We start from the raw sequence: 18,589 nt of genomic DNA on the forward strand, positions 1-18,589 counted from the left end.
TTATTCTCAGATAACTTAAATTTATTTTTTTCCAAAAGTTATTTACAGATTTACAAGTATTTGTGTGGTATTTTACAAAAAGTTACACCAGGTCATTTAAAAAACATTTTTCTTTACAAAAGCTACATAAGCAACTACATTGAGGTGTTAAAAAGAATAGCTATGTTAGCTTCTAGGATATTCACTAAATCCCTATCCTCAGAGACAAAGCCAAGCTAAACAAAGTGCAGGGACAGCTCAAAGACCTGTTTGCAGCCTCCCTTTTGCTGCCTGCAGTGCTACTCCAAGCCCACAGCTGAAGGAATTACAGGGCTGGAAATCCTGGGGCGTGGAGGGTGCAGGGCTGGAGCCCAGGCCAGGAGTGGCCAAAGGGAAGACGATGCAGTGCAGTGAGCTGGAAGTGAGGGCACTCCCTCAAAGGATATTATTTCTATTTGTGGTGCAGTGCAGTGAGCTGGAAGTGAGGGCACTGCCTCAAAGGATATTATTTCTATTTGCCTATGGAAAGAACAAGGATCTTACGTTCCAGCAAAACGTTACCATCAGTGACAAGAGTGGGTAGACTCAGAAAGGCTCAAAAGTGCTCTGCAAAAAAACAAAGTTTAGGAACCAGCTCTGAAGGTTTGGGAAAGATGGTGACAAAATAAGGAAGAACCTCCCTGGCCAGCACAGAAAGGATGTGATCCCCAGTATTTAATCCCAGTCTTTCTAGGTGGTTTCTAGAGCTATGCAGTGACTACAAGCTTGAGAGCATGACTTGCATGAAAACGATGCAGAGACTTGTTCAAGGTTACAGACAATGTCAGAGAAGAGGTCTGTGCTGAACAGCTCTCTTTCAGTGGAAACACAGATATATCAAATTAACAGCTCATGTAAAAAAAACATTCAGCAGAACACGCCTTCCTTCAGCAAGCGCCCCGAGGCACTGTTTGTTCCCTGGCTGAGCACAGCTCCCCTTACACCTGGGACTGCACAGAACAGCTGCCAGGGGAATGCTCTGGGATGTACCAAATCCTGCTAATGAACAGAAGTAAACAAACACATGGCATTTGGCAACAACTTCTCATACCACTGCATTAATTGCCATACGTTTTTCCAGTACAATTTAAAACCAACTACTGCATGATTTTGCTTCACAACAGCCTAGCACAGGCACAGAATTAGGTTGGACTTGTGGCACATCAGCCTGTAAGAGTATCACCTTTCTCCAGATCATCTTAACAACTGAAATATTCATCCAATACGCATTAACACTGAGTGTCCTGTATAAACTGCTGAGCCACTTGGTAGACCAACATACCCATCTGGGTTTTTTCTCTCTTTAGATGTGCATTTTCCACATTTGGGTTCCATTGTCTCCATTTGTTTCAAGAGGAAGCAGAGAAGTAACTCGTCCATAGTACCTTAAAACTGCAACTCTACACTGCTTACCTGAAAGTCTGGAAATACTGTTGCACATTCTTTAGTTGGCGTGGTGGTTTTTACAGGATGAGCTAAACAGCAGAATTAATACATATCTTATGGCACGTTAGAAGAGCACCTCTGTATAAGTATTGCATGGCAGGAATCACAGACCCGGACAGGCTTTGGTGAAGAGGGCAGAGGCAGCTCATTGTCAGAACAGGCATTGCAGAAGATCTCCCCACAGTTCCTACAGTGATGCTAAATTATGGGCAGAAGATTAAAAATTTAAATTTACAACGGAAATGTACTTGGTAATTCAATACCAACAAACAATAGACACATAGCAATCCAAAACATAATTTCTGACTCCTTCTTGGAGTCAGTCTGTGAAAGATAATTGATCTACATCCCAAACTGTGAGGCAATCCTACACAAATGATGTTTGTCTAGGATGACACCACAGACAGACACATGGTCTTTCTAGGCTTTTATATATATATATATACACACATATACATATATATATATATATATATGCACTGAAGATTTCATTCAAACTCTGGATTAGGAATGTATTCTGCTATAGAAAAACACAGCATGAGCAATGATATCTGAAACAGTGGATGTCTGTCAGGTAGCTAATTGAGATTTAACATAAAAAGGTAAAGGAAACATCCTGCACATATTAATAAAGCATGGAAATTAATGTCACATTTTACTTTAAAATGACAGTAAACTTGTATTTTCTTACTCTAGTATATAAAAACTGCCATAAAAACACTTCTACACATGTCAAATTCTAACAGTGCCAGAGCTGATAAAAGTTTGAGATAACAATTCCACAAAGTAGTTAAATAATTTTTAATTAAGTTGCTTTGTGGAACTTCACCATGACACTGTTTCTTTTGAAATTAGGGCTCATCTGCATTGTATGTACAAAAGAACTAGAAAAATAACTCAAATAACTCTGCATTCACCTGATCATTGACATTTCATGCCATGCCTCAAAGATAATTACTATTTACAACATACTTGGAATAATAATTACATAATACTTGTAAACACATTGGGAGAAATCTTGTTAAAGTTTTACCTTCCTTTTTGAAAGCGAAAATTCCTTTTCACAGAGCTTGCAATGAGTAGCTTCTTTGTCCTTCAACCAAACCTGGCCCTGGAGAAAAAATTACCATAATTATATGTAGCTGATGAAGTTAAACTCTGGGCTCCAGCGGACAAGACAAATCAAGAGCAGAACATTTACTGCCTGAATGCTCAGTGCCCTGGGACCAGTGTAATGTCACAAAGACACTCTAGAGCAGCACAGGACTGCTCCAAAACACTGCAAAACCTCAGGGGACAAGACAGAGCAGAGGTGCAGAGAGAACATGCCTGAGGTGCTAAAGCTGGTAAAGCTGGGCAGTGGCTCAGGAAGGCATGCAAGCCTCCAGGTGAAGCCAATGTCCCTGCTCAGCACACGGAAATAGTCCTCAACATGCAGGGAAGCAAAAAAAAAAAACCAAAAAAACCCCAAAAAACAGGACAGTATCAAAAATTGTCAATTTCCTTCTGTTTAAACCACTTAATAAACCCAGAAGTCTGCTCAACCATTCCAGTCACTTTTCCCTGGACTGCAGTAATATGCCAGGTGACACAGCAGATGATCAAACGTGTGCAAAGTCTCTGCTCTCAAGTGCTCCCTGCTGTCTTTAAGAAAGTCCCAAACCTGCTGACATTACACATCATATTTTATCAGCTTTGGTGCTACAAGTTCACTTATTTCCTAGGATGATCAAATATTTATTGATCACTGAGAAGTACTATACTATGCAGTTTAAGCTCAGCTGGCTTCACATTCTGTCCCAGATATACTCTGTAAATGATAGAAGGGTGTGTACCACTGCAAGAAAAGGGCCAAAATGCACAGCTGTGCATCAAACAAGGAAAATCAAAAGCAAATAGAGTTTTTCCAGGAGGTTACAGGGAGTCTGTGGTTCTCTCCCCCTGGAGGAAATCAGACAGTGAAATCATACATACTCTCTGGAGTAGCTGCTGTTGGAAAGAAGTCTTCTCATGCTTACAAAAGATTCCAAAAAAAAAACCAGTTTAAAAAAAGTTTGTTTTCTCAAAATACTACTAACCTGCAATGCCTTGTTCGCTTCTTTTATATCTTCTATTTTCAGTTTTGATCTAAAGAATAAGATAATGCTAGTTCAAACTTCTACATGGTCAGTTATGCTCTCACAACCTAAAAAGCTGGTTTAGTTACTTAAATTTTAAGCAAGTCCTCTGAACAGGAGTACAAGACCACATAGTCATTTTGGAGGAAGCAGCCACCCCACAGCCATCCAGGGCCAACCCACTGAGAACTGGGTCACAGGAGACACACACAAAGTTCTTCTACAGGGCATCAAAGGCCACAAAAATCACAGCAAACTACTGAGAGGACAGAGTTCATTAAATGAAACTTCAACACCACATAACAGCAAGGAGGGTGCTGCTTGCCAGGTGTCCCCTGCCATCCTCTGAGACTGGGCAGCTGTGCTGGGGCTGGGGCTCATCTCCCTCCCAGGGGCTGCAGGGACCCTGCTCTGACTTCCTGCTGGGCACAGGCTGGTAACTCAGAGATGTTGCTGCTGTTGCTGAGCACAGGTTGATAACACAGAGATGTTGCTGTTGTTTCTGAGCCTCACACAGAGCCAAGGCCTTTCCTGCTCCCCCCAGGGCCAGGCTGGGGAGGAGCCTGGGGGTGATGGGAAGTGAGGGGACACAGCCAGGACAGAGAATAAAAGGAATATCCAAAGGATATTCCAAACCAATGGCATCATGTTCAGTATCTAAAGTGGGGCAAAGGGGAAAGGAGGACATTTGGAGCGATGGAGTTTTGCCTTCCCAAGGCACCATTCCATGTGATGGGGCCCTGCTCTCCTGGGGGTGGCTGAACACCTGCCCAACCACAGGAAGCCATGAATGAATTCCGTGTTTTGCTTTGCTTGCATGTGTGGCTTTTCTTTTCTCTAGAAAACTGCCTTTATCTCATCCCTTAATGAGTTTTCCAGCTTCTGCTTTCCAGTTCTCTCCCTGATTCCAGTGGTGAAGTGAGTGAGCAGCTGTGTGGGGCCTGGTGTCTGGCTGGGCTCACAAAGAGCAGCACTGCCCTGCTGCAGCCAGAGCTGTTACCTTCTCCTTGGGGCTCCTCTGGGAATGTCACAGCTGGCAAACTTTGTTCTGCTGCAGAACAAAGCCTAATGCCCTTCAAACCAGGATTTTCTGTTCACAGACACCCCAACCAAAAATAAAAATTAACAGGCCCGACCTAACTAGACACGGTGACTTCTCATAGCTTGTTAGTTATCAAAACAATAGCAATATTGTCATATACTGCCTAATATGCATTACCACTGTCCCACTATTTTCCTTAATTCAAGTGTATATGACAGAAATAAAATGTATAAGCCATCATGAATAATAAAATTACTCGCTCAGCTTGGATGCCAGCTCTTGGAGAGCAGCTTCTTGGTCCTCACAGATGCTTTTCAGTTGCTTGTTCTTCTCCTGAAGTTTAAGAAACTCCTTAAAACAAGACAAACAAAGTAAAATGAAACCAAATTATTCTCAAATTGTGCTTGCCCTATTGCCTAGAAAGATGCTCCTACTGAAGCTGATCTTCTTGAGAAAGCCAAGTACATGAGTGATCCCTCACACTCCTTCCAAATCCAGCCTGAACAGCAACTAATGTTCGCTTTTTTTAAGAGATAAAGAAACATTTCTGCTTCTGTAGCCCACTCCAGGGAGAAAATAAACCTGACTGATTGGATAAAACCTGGAAAATAAACCTGATTGACTGGAGAGCCCGAGAGCACAGAGAGCCCACAGTGAGGACCGAGCCCCCAACAGAATGAGCAAGGAAAGCAAGGATTTCATTTCTCCTTATCCAAAGTACTGAGCTCTGATCTGTGGACTAAATGGGGAGTAAAAAGCCCATTTTTTCCCTCATTCTATTTGTGAGAACGCATTAATGTAATCTTCCTCACATATTTGCAAAAATTCTTTAAAATAACATTTCTACGTCCATAAACAACATTGCAGTCAATTTTTAAATTACTAGTCAAAATATGCTGCAGAATTTACTTTCTTAAGGGTAACTATTTCTTGGGTCTCTGTTCTCAGATGAGATACAGTTTCCTTTTCCTTCTGAAGATCATCCTCCAGGGTTTGCCGCCACTCCTTTTCTATCTTCAAATCTGTCTCCAGCTGAAGCCTAGAACAGGGAAAACAAAACAAAAACCACTGTGCACAACAGTACCACTTATGAAAACAAAACAGAGTTTATTTCTGGGTGCAATAGACTATTACCATAACAAACTATTAACTTACATGTTTTCTAAAGCAGAAATAATGGGTCAATATAATGATATTTTAGGTATCAGTGTAATAAACTGATCACTGTCACTTCACTTCAAAAATAAACTGATCACTGTCACTTCAAAAATGCTTTTCAAAGTAAGTTTATTTAAAGGACCAGGAATATGGCATAATTTTGAAGAGCTGACCTTTGAAATAAATGAGTAAGAGAAGACAAATCACAAAATTCTGAAGTATTTTTAAGACAAGCATAAGGCAAAGCCCCTTAACCTTATACAGCTTCTTTCTAAAATAAACCAAACCAACCAGCCACAGTGTCACTGGTGATGCAGACAATCATTGCAGGTATCCCTGGTACCATAAAAGTTATTTAATTTTACACCCTTTGATGTGAAACTTCTATTTTAGACTAAGGTTTGTGGCATTTTGAATAGAACTGAAAATAAAGGAGGAAGAACTTTAAATTACTATTTTTATTGAGCTTTCTACACAGCTGAGGTTCAGCATAAACAGAGATATAGGTTCTATTAGTTTAACTGAACTTCAGCTAAAGGAATTAGGGCTACTCTGACAGAAGACCCATTCTAGCTAGAGTTTTACTATTGTTTCATTGAAGACTTGGTGTTTAAAATGTTATGGGGGTGGAAGCACACTGTCCAATCTTCTAGATTTAAACTGTGTCAACACAGGAAAAAAAGGGGAAAAGATCTGAGAGTATTCATGCAAGATCTTTTGATGGGAAATCTACATCCACATTAATTTTCCTGTTTTAAAACCAAACCCACTTTTAAAGGAAAGACTTACATTTTGGGACACTACCTCAGCATCTGGCTGGAAAAAGAAGTGAACATGACCTGGAGGTTTCAGAACTGCAGAAGTCTAAGGCTGGGGTCTGAACTGTTCTTTTGCCCAAATCTGCAGAGGTGACTGTGGTAGTAAAGTGAACATTTGTCATGACAGTTGAACAAGTGGACTGAAACTCAGAGTTCTGAGAGAGGCAAGGGAGGGCTAGTAACTGATTGGAAATCACTAATTTTTAAGCCCCAATCTTTGTGCCAAAGATTTACTTAACTGATGTTTTATCTTCCCAAATAGAGAAAGTACCTCTCCTTACAGGGAGCTTCTAACATTATGTACTGATTTTAATTAGTACTGAAGGATGTAACAGGGGAAAGACAGAGGGTTGCCTTTTAAATCAGCTTTTAACTTTTCTGACTCCACTGAATTTTCACTTTTTATTTCCTGTGCAGTGGTAGTTAAATTACTTCTACCTCATCCTTAAGCAGGATCAATCAAGCTATTGTTGTGCCATTTCTGGTTAAGTTTACACTACTCCATACTTGTGGGCTTTGTTCAAAGTGTGTTTTACCACTACACCACGACATATTTTCCCCCACTTAGATAATTTCTTCCTGAATTAAGCTGGCACGTTTAGCCAAGAAATAATGCTGGTTTTCCCCTTCCTTTCAAGCTGTATGTCATTTTAGAAGCACCCAAAGCCAGCTTGGCTTCCTTGGAATGACATATTTTCTTCTGCCTTGTCAGTTATCCAACATGAAGATCTTTAGTATTTACATTCTGTTCAAAACCATTTAACAACAAGCAGTCTGTTCTAGGACAGAGGACATATTGCAATGTAGAATGTTTACTGCCATGCATTTTTCCAAACAGGAAAGAAATACTCACAGCTGTTTCTCCTTCTGGAAGAATTCGTTCTGCAGGCTTTCAGATTTATTCACATATTCCTGTTTAAGTTTCTCATCCTCAGCCTCAGCCTCCATTTGAGCCTTCTCTGCTTGCTGCAATCTGGTGTAATTCAAATCAACTTTGGGTAAAACTGAAGCTAGAACTAGGGTGTAGAGGGTGAAGAAGACAAATAAAAGAAAAATGGGGAAATAGAAACATTTCTAAATAAAAACTAAGTTTGGGGAAAACTCACAAACTCAAACGAGAAACCCATACAATGCCTAGAGAACTTAGCTCCTGGGTTTGCATACAGTAAGAGAGTAATCACTGTAAGTAATAGTTGTTTTATTTTATGCTCATGAATAACAGGTGCCAAAGCATGATACATATTTTAGAATGGAAGCTTTTCTTTTCCCTTTAGCATACGTTCATGTGTTATTTCTGAAGCTTTTCTCCCCCAAGCAAATTCTGTAAAATTACCTGGCTTGCACTAATTACCCATTAAGACAGGGCAGAGCATGTGTTGTGCAAAAGCAGCACCAAACAATTGAGGCATAAGGCTGCATACAGAGCACTGCAATCAGACAGCAAGAGACTTGACTAGCCTAATACAACAAAATACACCTGACAGATCCCACTACATTTATAGAACTACCTCAACTACATCATCATTAATTTAAATAGTCTGTATTAAAAATAATGCATTCTTACACTGGTGAAAATAGCTCCATACTATAGACAAATCAAAATGATTAATCAAGAAATGAGGGATTGTTATTTAATGTTTTCTGAGTTCCAAGATTGTTCAGCTGACATTAGCTCACTGTGGTACCTCTGTGGTCGGTGTATTGTAACAAAAGTAAATGTACTAAAAGGGGACTTGTGCTATATCATGGTTACACTGAGAATAGTCTGGAGAATACAGGAGCCTGTAAAATCACAGTGAATGTCCCCACCTGCTGCTCTGTGTTCTGTAAAACTGTCTCAACGGCCTCTCAGGTAAGTGGTGGGAGAAATTAGTGAGATGGTTGATTTCTCACCTCCCAGCAACTCCCTGAGCACAGAGTAACTCCCAGCTCCCAGTGTCAGCTAAAAAGAAGATGTGTCAGCAATATGTCTGCATTTGTGCTTCTGCTGATGATGCTGCACCAGAGGGAGTTTCCAAAAGCTGCTGGTAAACAAGTGAACAAGGCTGGAATTAAACCACCTTATCAAGAGTGCACTATCTCACTCAACCACCCCAGGGCCCTGAAGAATGCTCCCAGGCACATCTGCAATGGTACTGCACAGAGGCCAAGCCATGGGAAGGGGAATATCTGGAACAAGCAGGTCCCTCCCCAGAGCAGAAGCTGACTGAAGCTACACAAGACACCAACACCAAAAGCACATTAAATCCTTCCCTAAATCACAAAATCAACTGCAGAGGTGTTTCCCCAAGCAAGGCAGAAAGGGAGCTAGCTAGCTACCCAAAAGCTGCTGCATCATCCCCAGCCCAGCCCCAGGGCTGGCTGCACTGCAGAGATTCAGGCAGATGCTGAGCTGGCTGCAGTCTGCAGCTGGATTTGGCATTCAGATGATTCTGTGGCAGACACTTGTTTGCATAGATGGCAATTGGGTGAAGAAGGCTCCCGTTTCTGCCATTGTCTTCCTGTTGTTCTGTTCAGTATTCCTGGTTTGGGTTTTCTTTGAAGATGGAAGGTAGTTATTTTTCAGTAGCCAGCTCATGTTAAAGGCTCCTTCTGCCTCCAAACCAAGGAATAAGCTAGTACATACAAGCTATTCCAATGAATAAGCCAGTATATAACCATGCAGTAGAAACCCTTTCTGTATTACTGCATCCTGTCCCCACTTTTTCAAACACATCTCCTTCTGCTGCAAAACTCTAAAGATCATTTTCCCAGTCATCATCCACTACAGACTTCAGAGCAAACACCAGGGAGAGTAATTAAGGGCAGTCAGCAGCCTGAACTCTTCTTCCTGCAGTGCAGACAAGCAGCAGCTCACAGGAACAGGAGCTGTTAAGGCTGCCTAATGATGGGTGGAGGGAGGGAAAAGGGTTTGGGCAGAACCACAGTGCTGATCTCAGTGCAGGGAGATCCTCAGCTGACAAACAGGTTAGGCAGGTTCAGGATCTGGGTCCTAGCTGTTAATCCCACTCACTGCTCCACCTCCCAGGGCAGCTGTGCTAGGCAGGAGTCCCAGCTAGAGAATTTGCTGGAGCACTCTGTCTCTGCCTGGAGACCCTCAGGAATCAGGCTCCAAACACATCTTCATGCCACGAGAATGTTTCAGCCCAGGACATCAGGGAGGTGGAACTGCAGCTGTTGGCTGCCAGAGGCATCCCTCTTTCCTTACACCCATCCTCTGAGGGAGCTCAGCTCCCTCCCTCCAACTCCTGCCACTCTCTTCAAGAAAACACCACTAGTTACAACCACAGAACACAACAGAGAGCGTGCTTTTGGGATAAACACAGCCTAAAAGTGAAAGGAATAAGCAGGGGAGAAAGGAAGTTTTAGCCAGAATGGCTACTTTTTAAATCTCTTAGTACCAAAGAACTGGAAAAATCACTAATTAGAAACAAGTGTCATAAAAATGTACAGTCAAAGTAAGGATATCTAACCTCTTAAAATAAAATCTGACAAAGAAGCGATTCAATAGCATTAGAAAACTAGCTTACATTTGCTTAATAATAGTGCAGTAATTTACATTTTTTTCTTTTCCTTTTTTTTTTTTTTTTTTTTTAGGAGTGGTACAGTGAGATCAGAGGTGATGTTCTTTCAGAAAACAAAACAGAACCCAGCTACGATCAGTGACAGTGCAGGATTTCTAATACCACTTTCAAGTTTGAATTGGTTAATTCTGAAGTCCTATTTTATCAGCAATTATTTCAACACAAGAGATCTGGAGGAGCCCTCAGAATGATATATCCTTGACAAGTTTATACTGGTGCTGAGCCTCATTGCTGGCACATTTCACAAATGACATTGCAATAGTCCTAGTTTGAGTTAACAGATCTTTGTCACTTCATGAATGCAGTGGACAAAAAATCAAAGACAGATGGAGGTAGCAAAACAGTAAAAACAAAAATTGGGATAGAAGGATAAAAAGAAAAAGAAAAAAGAGGAAAAAAGGATGTCAATAAAAGAATATTCATGTCACTAATTTTTTTAATACATAAGCATGTTTTTCATAATCAGATTTAAATGAAAAAAAAGACATGTCAAACACCAACATGACAGGGCTTATGGATATGTTATATTTTACAATTAGAAAGATCAATGTTGCATATAAGGCCACTAAATTAAAACATGTGATTCACATCTTAGTATTATGTAGTACATGCAGTCTAACCATAATGTAAATTTATATTCTAAAATTTTAGCCTTTCACTTTTCAACCTTTCAGTGTGAAAACTCATTAAGTCATTGAAAAGAATGGCACTTCCAAAGCAATGGACAACAATTATAACAGCTTCAGCAAACAATCTATGATCTTTGAAGGCATTAATGCTTATATTAAGCATATGCTTAAGTATAAGCGAGATTAATGCTTCAGTTTCTAATGCATTTTATTCAAGTGGGGGAAAAAAAGTAGGCAATAAGGAATCAGAATTTTGAAACAACTGAAAGAATGACTTTTGATATCAGCATAAAAACCTTGTACCAGAAGAAAGATGGTAGAGGAAGAAAACTGAAAGATTAAGTTTGTATTTAAAGTGAGTGTGTTTGTCATACAGAAAAAAAACCAGTCCAACAGCAAAGCACTAATTAGAAGTTTCAGGAAGGTTTGGTTTAAATGTTCTAGTGAAAATTACATCAATGGCAACTGGGGGAATGCAGTAAGACATAAGAGAGTGGAGTTGTGAACAAAGAGAAACAAAGATGGGGCTGTACCTTTGTTCTAGTTGTTTCATAGTCGCATTTATTTGATTGGTCTTATCCTCTAATCGACTAATTATTTCATTCTTTTCTTTCATAGCATCTTCAGAAACCTGGGTTACAAAAGAGGTTAAAACTGAAATTGGTATCATTGCACCATTACCTTGTGGGGGCTTTTTCTTCAGTATCTAAAGGGGTAAATGGTAAAAATGGCTTCAAGTTTTGATTCTCTTTAAGGATTGCCTTCTAAAAACCCTTGAGGACAGTATGTAAAATCTTATGCCTAGAAAATTTGTAGTTTTATACTTTGCAATTGTAGAGGTTATTTGGTATTTAATTAGTATAAATGTTCCCCTTTGATTTCCTTCCTTAGTTAATTACTTTAGAGGTCAACTTAAATTCACTGACCAAGTATCCCATTAGAACCTTACAGTGAAGAGCAAAGAGCTTAGTCCAGAAAATCACCCAGGGTTCTCCTATAAATCAACACCTCCCCAGATCCTAACACTGGAGAACATTCTTTTATTTTTCTCTCCAGCTCTATTTATATTTGTCATCTTCTGGTCCAGTTTCTTCACATTCACAGATGGGAAACGTAGAATTCCTTATCCATCACTTCAATTATCTCTCTACAGTATCTGATTTTTTTCTCCCCTCATTCTGCCACAGATTTGACTGGGTTCTTGTGCTGGTTTTCATTATTTATTCCCTAAATCAAATCCATGTTTTGCATAAATAATTTGCTGGTATTTAGTAATTTCTTAACTGCATTTGGGGTCCCTGAGATCCATATGCTCCCAAAAAAAAAGGCATTTCATTGTTAAGATATTTTCTTAATCTGCTAACAGATTTAAAATAAATCTGAAATTGTAATTAGCTTTCTCCATTTAACACATTCTTGTCTTCCTTTCTATACTTTGGAAGGTCAGGGCTTCTCTTCAACTCCTCATTATGTGCCTACATTCTTCTGGTTTTTTTATACAACACAGGCCAAAAAAATGTCCTTGTTACAGTACACTGTTACTCTCTCTATTTCACATAGGACATTATTAGGCCATGATCTTATCCTCATGATCTTTTCTTCCCTAAAGCCAGTAAGTAACTGCCTTAAAAACTCCTTTGTATGAAACCATGTTTACATAGCTAATGTTCCAAAATGCCAAGCTGACCTAAGAAGAACAAGGAAACCAAAACTCCAGGGAACAGCAGCATTCAACTGACCAGAATGGTAATAATGCATTTCTCTCTCTGTGATCCTTTCAGCAGTTTAACCTTTACCTGCAGCTTTTGGTACATTTCCACGTTAATTGCTTTAACTTCATCAAGCTGCTGCCGCAGGCCGATGAGGGTGTCCTGCTTCTCATGGATATCCTTCTCCAGCAGCTTCATGGCAAGCTCTATCTCATGTTTCATGCTAACTTGAACCACTAGCTCATTCTCCATATCCTATAAAACACAACCCAGTGCAACACAAAGGATTTAAATAATTATGGAATTATTTATTTCTGGTTTGAAACTCTAACAGAGCTGCAGCACAACCTATTTTACCACTTCAGAAATTCTGCCCCTCTTTACCATTGCAACTTATCCATAAATGTAACACACATATACTAACTGGCCAATGGGTTTTTTAACTTTGGGAGAAGACAAGTCACATGATAAGAAATTACCCTGCCAATGTTGTACAGAGCTGCCTAAGTATTAATTACAAAAATAGAACAGAAGTATTTGTATTTTCACAGGAAAGATTTAGCATAGATAGAGAGCATACAGTATTGCTAAAAGCTTACCTAAAAATTTATCCAAGAAAAATCTGGTTGTTTTTTTACTGTTCTTCAGCAACATTACTACAGAAATACTGATGTTCTGTAAAAACTCCCTTTTTATTCTAGGCAGTTAGAAAAGGCCACTGAAGTATGTGAAAGGCAGCAGCTCAGCCCAAGGGGCCGTGCCAGGAGCACTCACCTGCCGCAGCTGTGCCTCCTCCCGGAGCTGCCGGCGCGCCTCCGTGTACATCTCATCCAGGCCCTGCCTCGAGTGCTTGTACGTCTGCAGCTCTGCCTCCACATCCACCTTGGCTGCCTGCAAAGTACAGAGGTTCTGCCTTTCTTCTTCATAAGTTCTGCAGCTTAATGGAATCAATCTAACGTAGGCACACAGTTGGTGCTAACTGGGAGTGGGGCTGTGGCCCAGCCTCATCCCCAGTGGGTCCAGCTAAGAGAAGCAGGTGAGCAGCACTGCCAGCAATGAGCCCTGGAGTGCCCAGGTGTGCTGAGCAATCACACAGGGAACAGAGGGCACACAGTGCAATGCATCAACATGAGGGGATAAAAGGTTGGGCTGAAGAACAAGAAGGGCAGATGCTTGCAGCCTCCTGAAATTGCATGGTGATATTCTGTGTATCGTGGCTGTCCCAACTGCAACATGTGCTGTGACAATCTAACACTTGTGGGGAATAAGAGGAAAACCTTACAAACACATCATCTGGGAAAAACGTGGAAAGAGCTGTTTCTGCTCTGTGGCCATTAGCTTGATAATGAAAACTGAATAAAACCAGCAAAACATCTATACTGCAGTACTGTCCTCCTTTGGTGCCACTTGAATACACTACCCATGCATATGGTTGTAAAACAACCTAGCATCCTAGAATTTTAATTTACTTATGCCATTTAGAAAGCTCCACAGATTTAGTAAGCCCTTTTCCTCATAAAAGTTGTTTCAGATTTGGACAAGTTAAGCTTACTTGAAGTTGAGATGTACAAACTTTTGAACAAAAAATAACCACTTTATGTTACAATATTAAAAGTGGTAAAACTAACATACCTCTAGATGATGCTGTGTTTTCATTAAAATCAGAGTATTTTCACTCCTCAATTGATGGTTTTCTTCCTGAAGCTTAATTATATTGTTTTTTGCTATTGCTAACTGAAAAGGAACAAATAAAAAAGAAGCAAAGCACTGTAACCACTTTTGAGAGTAGAAATAAAGTAAAAATGTTCTGATTAATCCAAGACCAAAATATTCTCTGCACTATTCTCCCTGCCTGCCAAACAGGTTGTTTTTAAAGAAAGCATGAAGCTCCTGGTTTTAATAATGAGTCACTTTCATTACAGTAGCAGCATGTTCAGGATACTTCACTGTTTCATGTCTGGTGAAGAAGATGCTTTCTTTTCATTGCTCCATTATGACTTAAAGACCCTCAATTCTCTTCTTGTCCTCAACTTTTTCTTTCCACTTGGCTTCAAGTTCATCCAGTTTTCATTTCTCTATTTTGGGAATCTTAATATATCATCTGGAGCAGCTTACATAAGAAAGCTTCCCTCATATGAACAACATATTTATAAAAGATGACATGTTATAACTGGGCCCTACAGTATACAGCTTAATGTCAGAATTATAAACCAAAGGATCAAAATAGGTGGACAGTTGGGCTGAAGGCTTATAAAGGAAGCAGAACACTCTGAGAATTAACACTCAGAAAAGATGTTCTCACTCTGTTTGGATACATTACTCGCAGAGTGAGCTAGCTGTTCCTTCGGCAGCTGAATTTAGAGTTTTCAATTTTCCCCTTCAATAACTAAAAAAGGTGCACTCTCTCTTATAAAGCTAAAAATATTGGAAACTAGTCAAGCATCAAAGACAACCAGAAATACAGGCTATAAACACAAATCCAGAACCAGACAAGTCTGAAAGCAGTGTATAAGTATCCAGTAAACAAGCAAGAAACAATCCTTTGGCTAAAGCTGAGAACTGGAACAGAAATTGCTTGGTGAACTACTTTCTGTCTCTTTCTAGCAACTGGTGTCATCCATTCTAGACCAGTCATCTGCACAAATCAGACTGACAGCTGGACTGAGAAAGGATTCTCTTCTCATTTTGTCCAAAGTTGGAAATTGCAATGTTCTACAGAATTGATGTGCTGATGCTAGAGGCTACCTGGCAAGCTGACTTCAAATCCCTGCAGCTGCTGCCACTTTCTTTAAGCCAAAAGAAAGGTATCTGAATATATTATACAGAGCTTCCATAGCTTAAAATAATTTAAGTATATTTAGAAAAACAGTCTTTCAGAGAAAACAATATGCTACACATTCCTAAAATAAAAAAGTACCTCTTCAATCAGTTTAGTGTTTGATTTCTCCAGTGAGTCAACTCTTGCATGTAGACTGCTAACTGTGCTACTGAAAGGGAAAAAGAAACAATAGTATTCAAGATTACATCAAAACTCATTCAACCAAGCTCAAAAGCTTTAATGCAAGGTACAGTGATTAATGGTTAAGAACTGTGAGGTCTGTTCCCATTATTGGAAGTTTTCCTAAATATAAGAAAATTACTCTCCTTTGTTGAATTGCTTCTTTCCAATTCCCAATGTCACCCCTGTCACTTAAACTCCTGCTTGGCTAGAACTTCCCATGCACTCTCCCCTTCCTTTATCCTCACAACCATATTGCATCCAAAAGATAAATGAGTTCCCCCTATAGAACAAAACCATTCTCCAGATTCTCTTCCTCAAAATACATTCTTTTATAAAGGCATTTGTTTCTTTGCATTTCTTGAGATTTGTCTTCAGGCTCTAGATTCTCTTCCTCCAAAATATATTTCTTTTATAAAATCATTTGTTTCTCTGCATTTTTTTTGAGATTTGTCCTCAAGCTATCCCTTTCTTGATGCTTCTTGACTTCATTTAGCACTCTCACCAGAGTTTTATTGCCTTTTATTACTCTGTTGCTTTTTATAGTATCAAACTACATCCAGGCCTTTTCCATAACCTGATTGCCTATTTCTGCAGGAAGCACCTTCTTCCAGGCTGCACTTCACAGTCAGGGAAACAGAAAACCTATTCTGTAACACCATTTACTTTTTCACATATTTCTCTGTGGTGTCAGTTCATCAGTAACAGCAGGGCAGAGAGATTACTGCATTTTAGGATGTCTAAACACAAACAGCTGAACTGAAATAAAATAGGAGAGTTGCTGCATCACTGATCTGGCAGGAAATTCTATGGCATAAACCAGAGCACAAGAACACATCACTGCTCTTAATTGTGATACCTCCTTTCTCCTCCTTGACTTTCATTTTGCTCATATTTTATGTGCTCAGCTTTTCTGTGCTGTTGAAGGTTTCTGTTCAGTGACAACATTTCAAAGCAGAATATCCTTACTCCAACAGGAGCCTCAGAGTAACCAGTGATCCAGATTATCAGCATTAAAAATTTTAAAATATTATTACATTTCAAAAAGGATCTAGATCAGCTATGCTACAGATTCTACAGTTTTTTCTGGCTTTGTTGTTTGGTTTGGTTTGTTGGGGTTTTTTAGATTTGTAGCCCTTCAGACTGTTTACTTTTGTAGAATAGTCTTCAGGGAATTTAAACCACTGTTCTTCTATTTGCACAATAACAAACACAGTGGTGGACTAGGTTTGTTCCATCCAGCAAAGCAGGAGGAAAAAGCTGCTTTCCTGAAAATTGTTTTAACAGGAACCTCAGCCTACCACATATAAGTTACTTCTAGCAAGCAGTGAGCTTATTCAGGTTCAGTCCTAGCCATTAAAGACACAAACTAAAATATTCTGCAAGGCAAAGGAATAAAACCACATAGATTCACCAGAACACGCAAAACCACTGTTTTGAGTGTTAAAAGGAACATATCAAACTGTTAAAAGGAACATAGTTAGAATCCAGACCAAGCTTTTGATTCCTGTAATGTTATGAATCATGAGGACTTTCACAGATCTGGCCTGTTGGTTCTGCATCTCATTGAAGAATAAAGGTTTTGACTGCCCAAAAGCACGAAAACTGATACTGAGCTCTCCAGGAGAGTGTCTTTTCCTACTTCACTAAATCTTCAGTCTAAATATGGAGAATTGGCAGCTTTTTCTCTGAAGTTCTATCACAAAGCTGTGGTACAAAAGGCATTTACCTGTAAGCCTGGCCTGACACCCATACTTCAAAGTAATACTTACTTCAGTTGCCTGTTTAGTTCCTCAACATAATTCTTTTGGTCCAATATTGCAGCGATCTGTACATTTCTAAAGCGAGCACAAAATAAAATTAACAAAATAATCTACTAAACTATGGACCAAAAATACACATGTTTACCATATGCAAGTGTCCAATTCAACTGTGTTTTCAAAAAGAAAGGAAGCAACTTCATCTCATTCTTATAAAGGTAACAACAGACGTTACATCAGTGAGACATAAAAAAATCCAATGCTTTAACTGCAAACAATTTCTCTACATGAAAGATGAAGTCTGAGAAGGGTAAGGATGTTTATTTACTCTGCCATAACTCTGGTTCTTTTGAAACTCTGACTAAATCCCAAGCTGAGGGCTTAAAGGTGTGCAGGCTCCTTTTCACTGCCACCTGGCAAGCCTCGCCTGCTTAGAGGCAGGAGGTGATGCTGCTGAGGTTTGCTTCAGACTGCAAATATTCCTCCAGCTAACTAATAACACAGGATCAGAACATTTCATTTTTAGGGAACCTGACTTATTTCTAAAAGAACAGGTTCCAGCCAAGAAATCATTTGTTAACATAGAAAAGAGGAGGAATTTTGTGAGGACAAACCTTTCTTTACCCCCAATGTCATCATCACTCTTCAAATACACAGAGAAATCGATCACCCCAACCTAGGGGAAAGCAAAGGTACAGTTTCATAGCATACAAATAAGTGCCGCTGATATTTACAGCCTTGTATTTATGCAATTAATAAAACCTCAGTTACAGCATTTTTAAGGTTCATCCAGTTTCAACCAGAAGTTGAAAAGCCTGAACTATAACACTTTAAACAAGATTTTACTAAGTTGAATATTTACTTGGTTTATACAGTGCTCTCATGTCAGGATCCTGTTTGTTCTTTCTATGTATTTTCTAAAAAATCTCTTCATAAAAAACTTTTAAAAAATATGTTTTTCTGATTAAAGCTAAATACCATCTCTAATAAATAAGGTAAAATGTTCTATCTATAAAAGTTACTTTATTTCAATTCACTACTGCTGCATAAACACATTTCACCACTGAGTAGCATTTTTTCAACACACCAAAATTATGCTCCTGGCTGTGACTTCCATCAAGGTTCAGAAGTTTGCCTTTCTGCTCAATAAAACCTGCTGCTTCTGGCTTCTCTGAGAAGGTGCCTTATTTATATTACTCTTCACAAACAGAATTATTCTGGACACTTTACACATGTCAAACTGGGACACACTGCAATCAGAATCTCATCTGCCACCATTACCTCCTCAAACTGAATTTTCTCTCTCATGC

At 39.4% G+C, this 18,589-nt stretch overlaps 1 protein-coding gene across 5 annotated transcripts in view; it reads right to left on the reverse strand.

Annotated features, from left to right (window-relative positions):
* RUFY2 (RUN and FYVE domain containing 2) overlaps positions 1-18,589 on the reverse strand; it is a 25,153-nt gene continuing 6,564 nt past the window's right edge. For 2 of the 5 annotated variants that reach the window (XM_030275581.4, XM_072930789.1), the window contains 13 exons: positions 17,894-17,955; positions 17,292-17,357; positions 15,439-15,508; positions 14,154-14,255; positions 13,296-13,412; positions 12,609-12,776; positions 11,346-11,443; positions 7,453-7,572; positions 5,533-5,662; positions 4,880-4,974; positions 3,543-3,591; positions 2,498-2,575; positions 1-1,662 (listed from right to left, as the gene is read on the reverse strand). In XM_030275581.4, coding sequence (XP_030131441.4) covers positions 1,519-1,662; positions 2,498-2,575; positions 3,543-3,591; positions 4,880-4,974; positions 5,533-5,662; positions 7,453-7,572; positions 11,346-11,443; positions 12,609-12,776; positions 13,296-13,412; positions 14,154-14,255; positions 15,439-15,508; positions 17,292-17,357; positions 17,894-17,955 — 1,299 coding nt within the window. In that variant the 3' untranslated portion in view covers positions 1-1,518. Of the gene's footprint in view, positions 1,663-2,497; positions 2,576-3,542; positions 3,592-4,879; positions 4,975-5,532; positions 5,663-7,452; positions 7,573-7,780; positions 10,475-11,345; positions 11,444-12,608; positions 12,777-13,295; positions 13,413-14,153; positions 14,256-15,438; positions 15,509-17,291; positions 17,358-17,893; positions 17,956-18,589 lie in introns of those variants that run through there. The other 3 variants (XR_012056631.1, XM_030275582.4, XM_030275583.4) reach the window with 3 other exon arrangements.

The sequence above is a fragment of the Taeniopygia guttata genome, chromosome 6, assembly GCF_048771995.1.
Source record: "Taeniopygia guttata chromosome 6, bTaeGut7.mat, whole genome shotgun sequence".
Lineage (NCBI taxonomy): Eukaryota > Metazoa > Chordata > Aves > Passeriformes > Estrildidae > Taeniopygia > Taeniopygia guttata.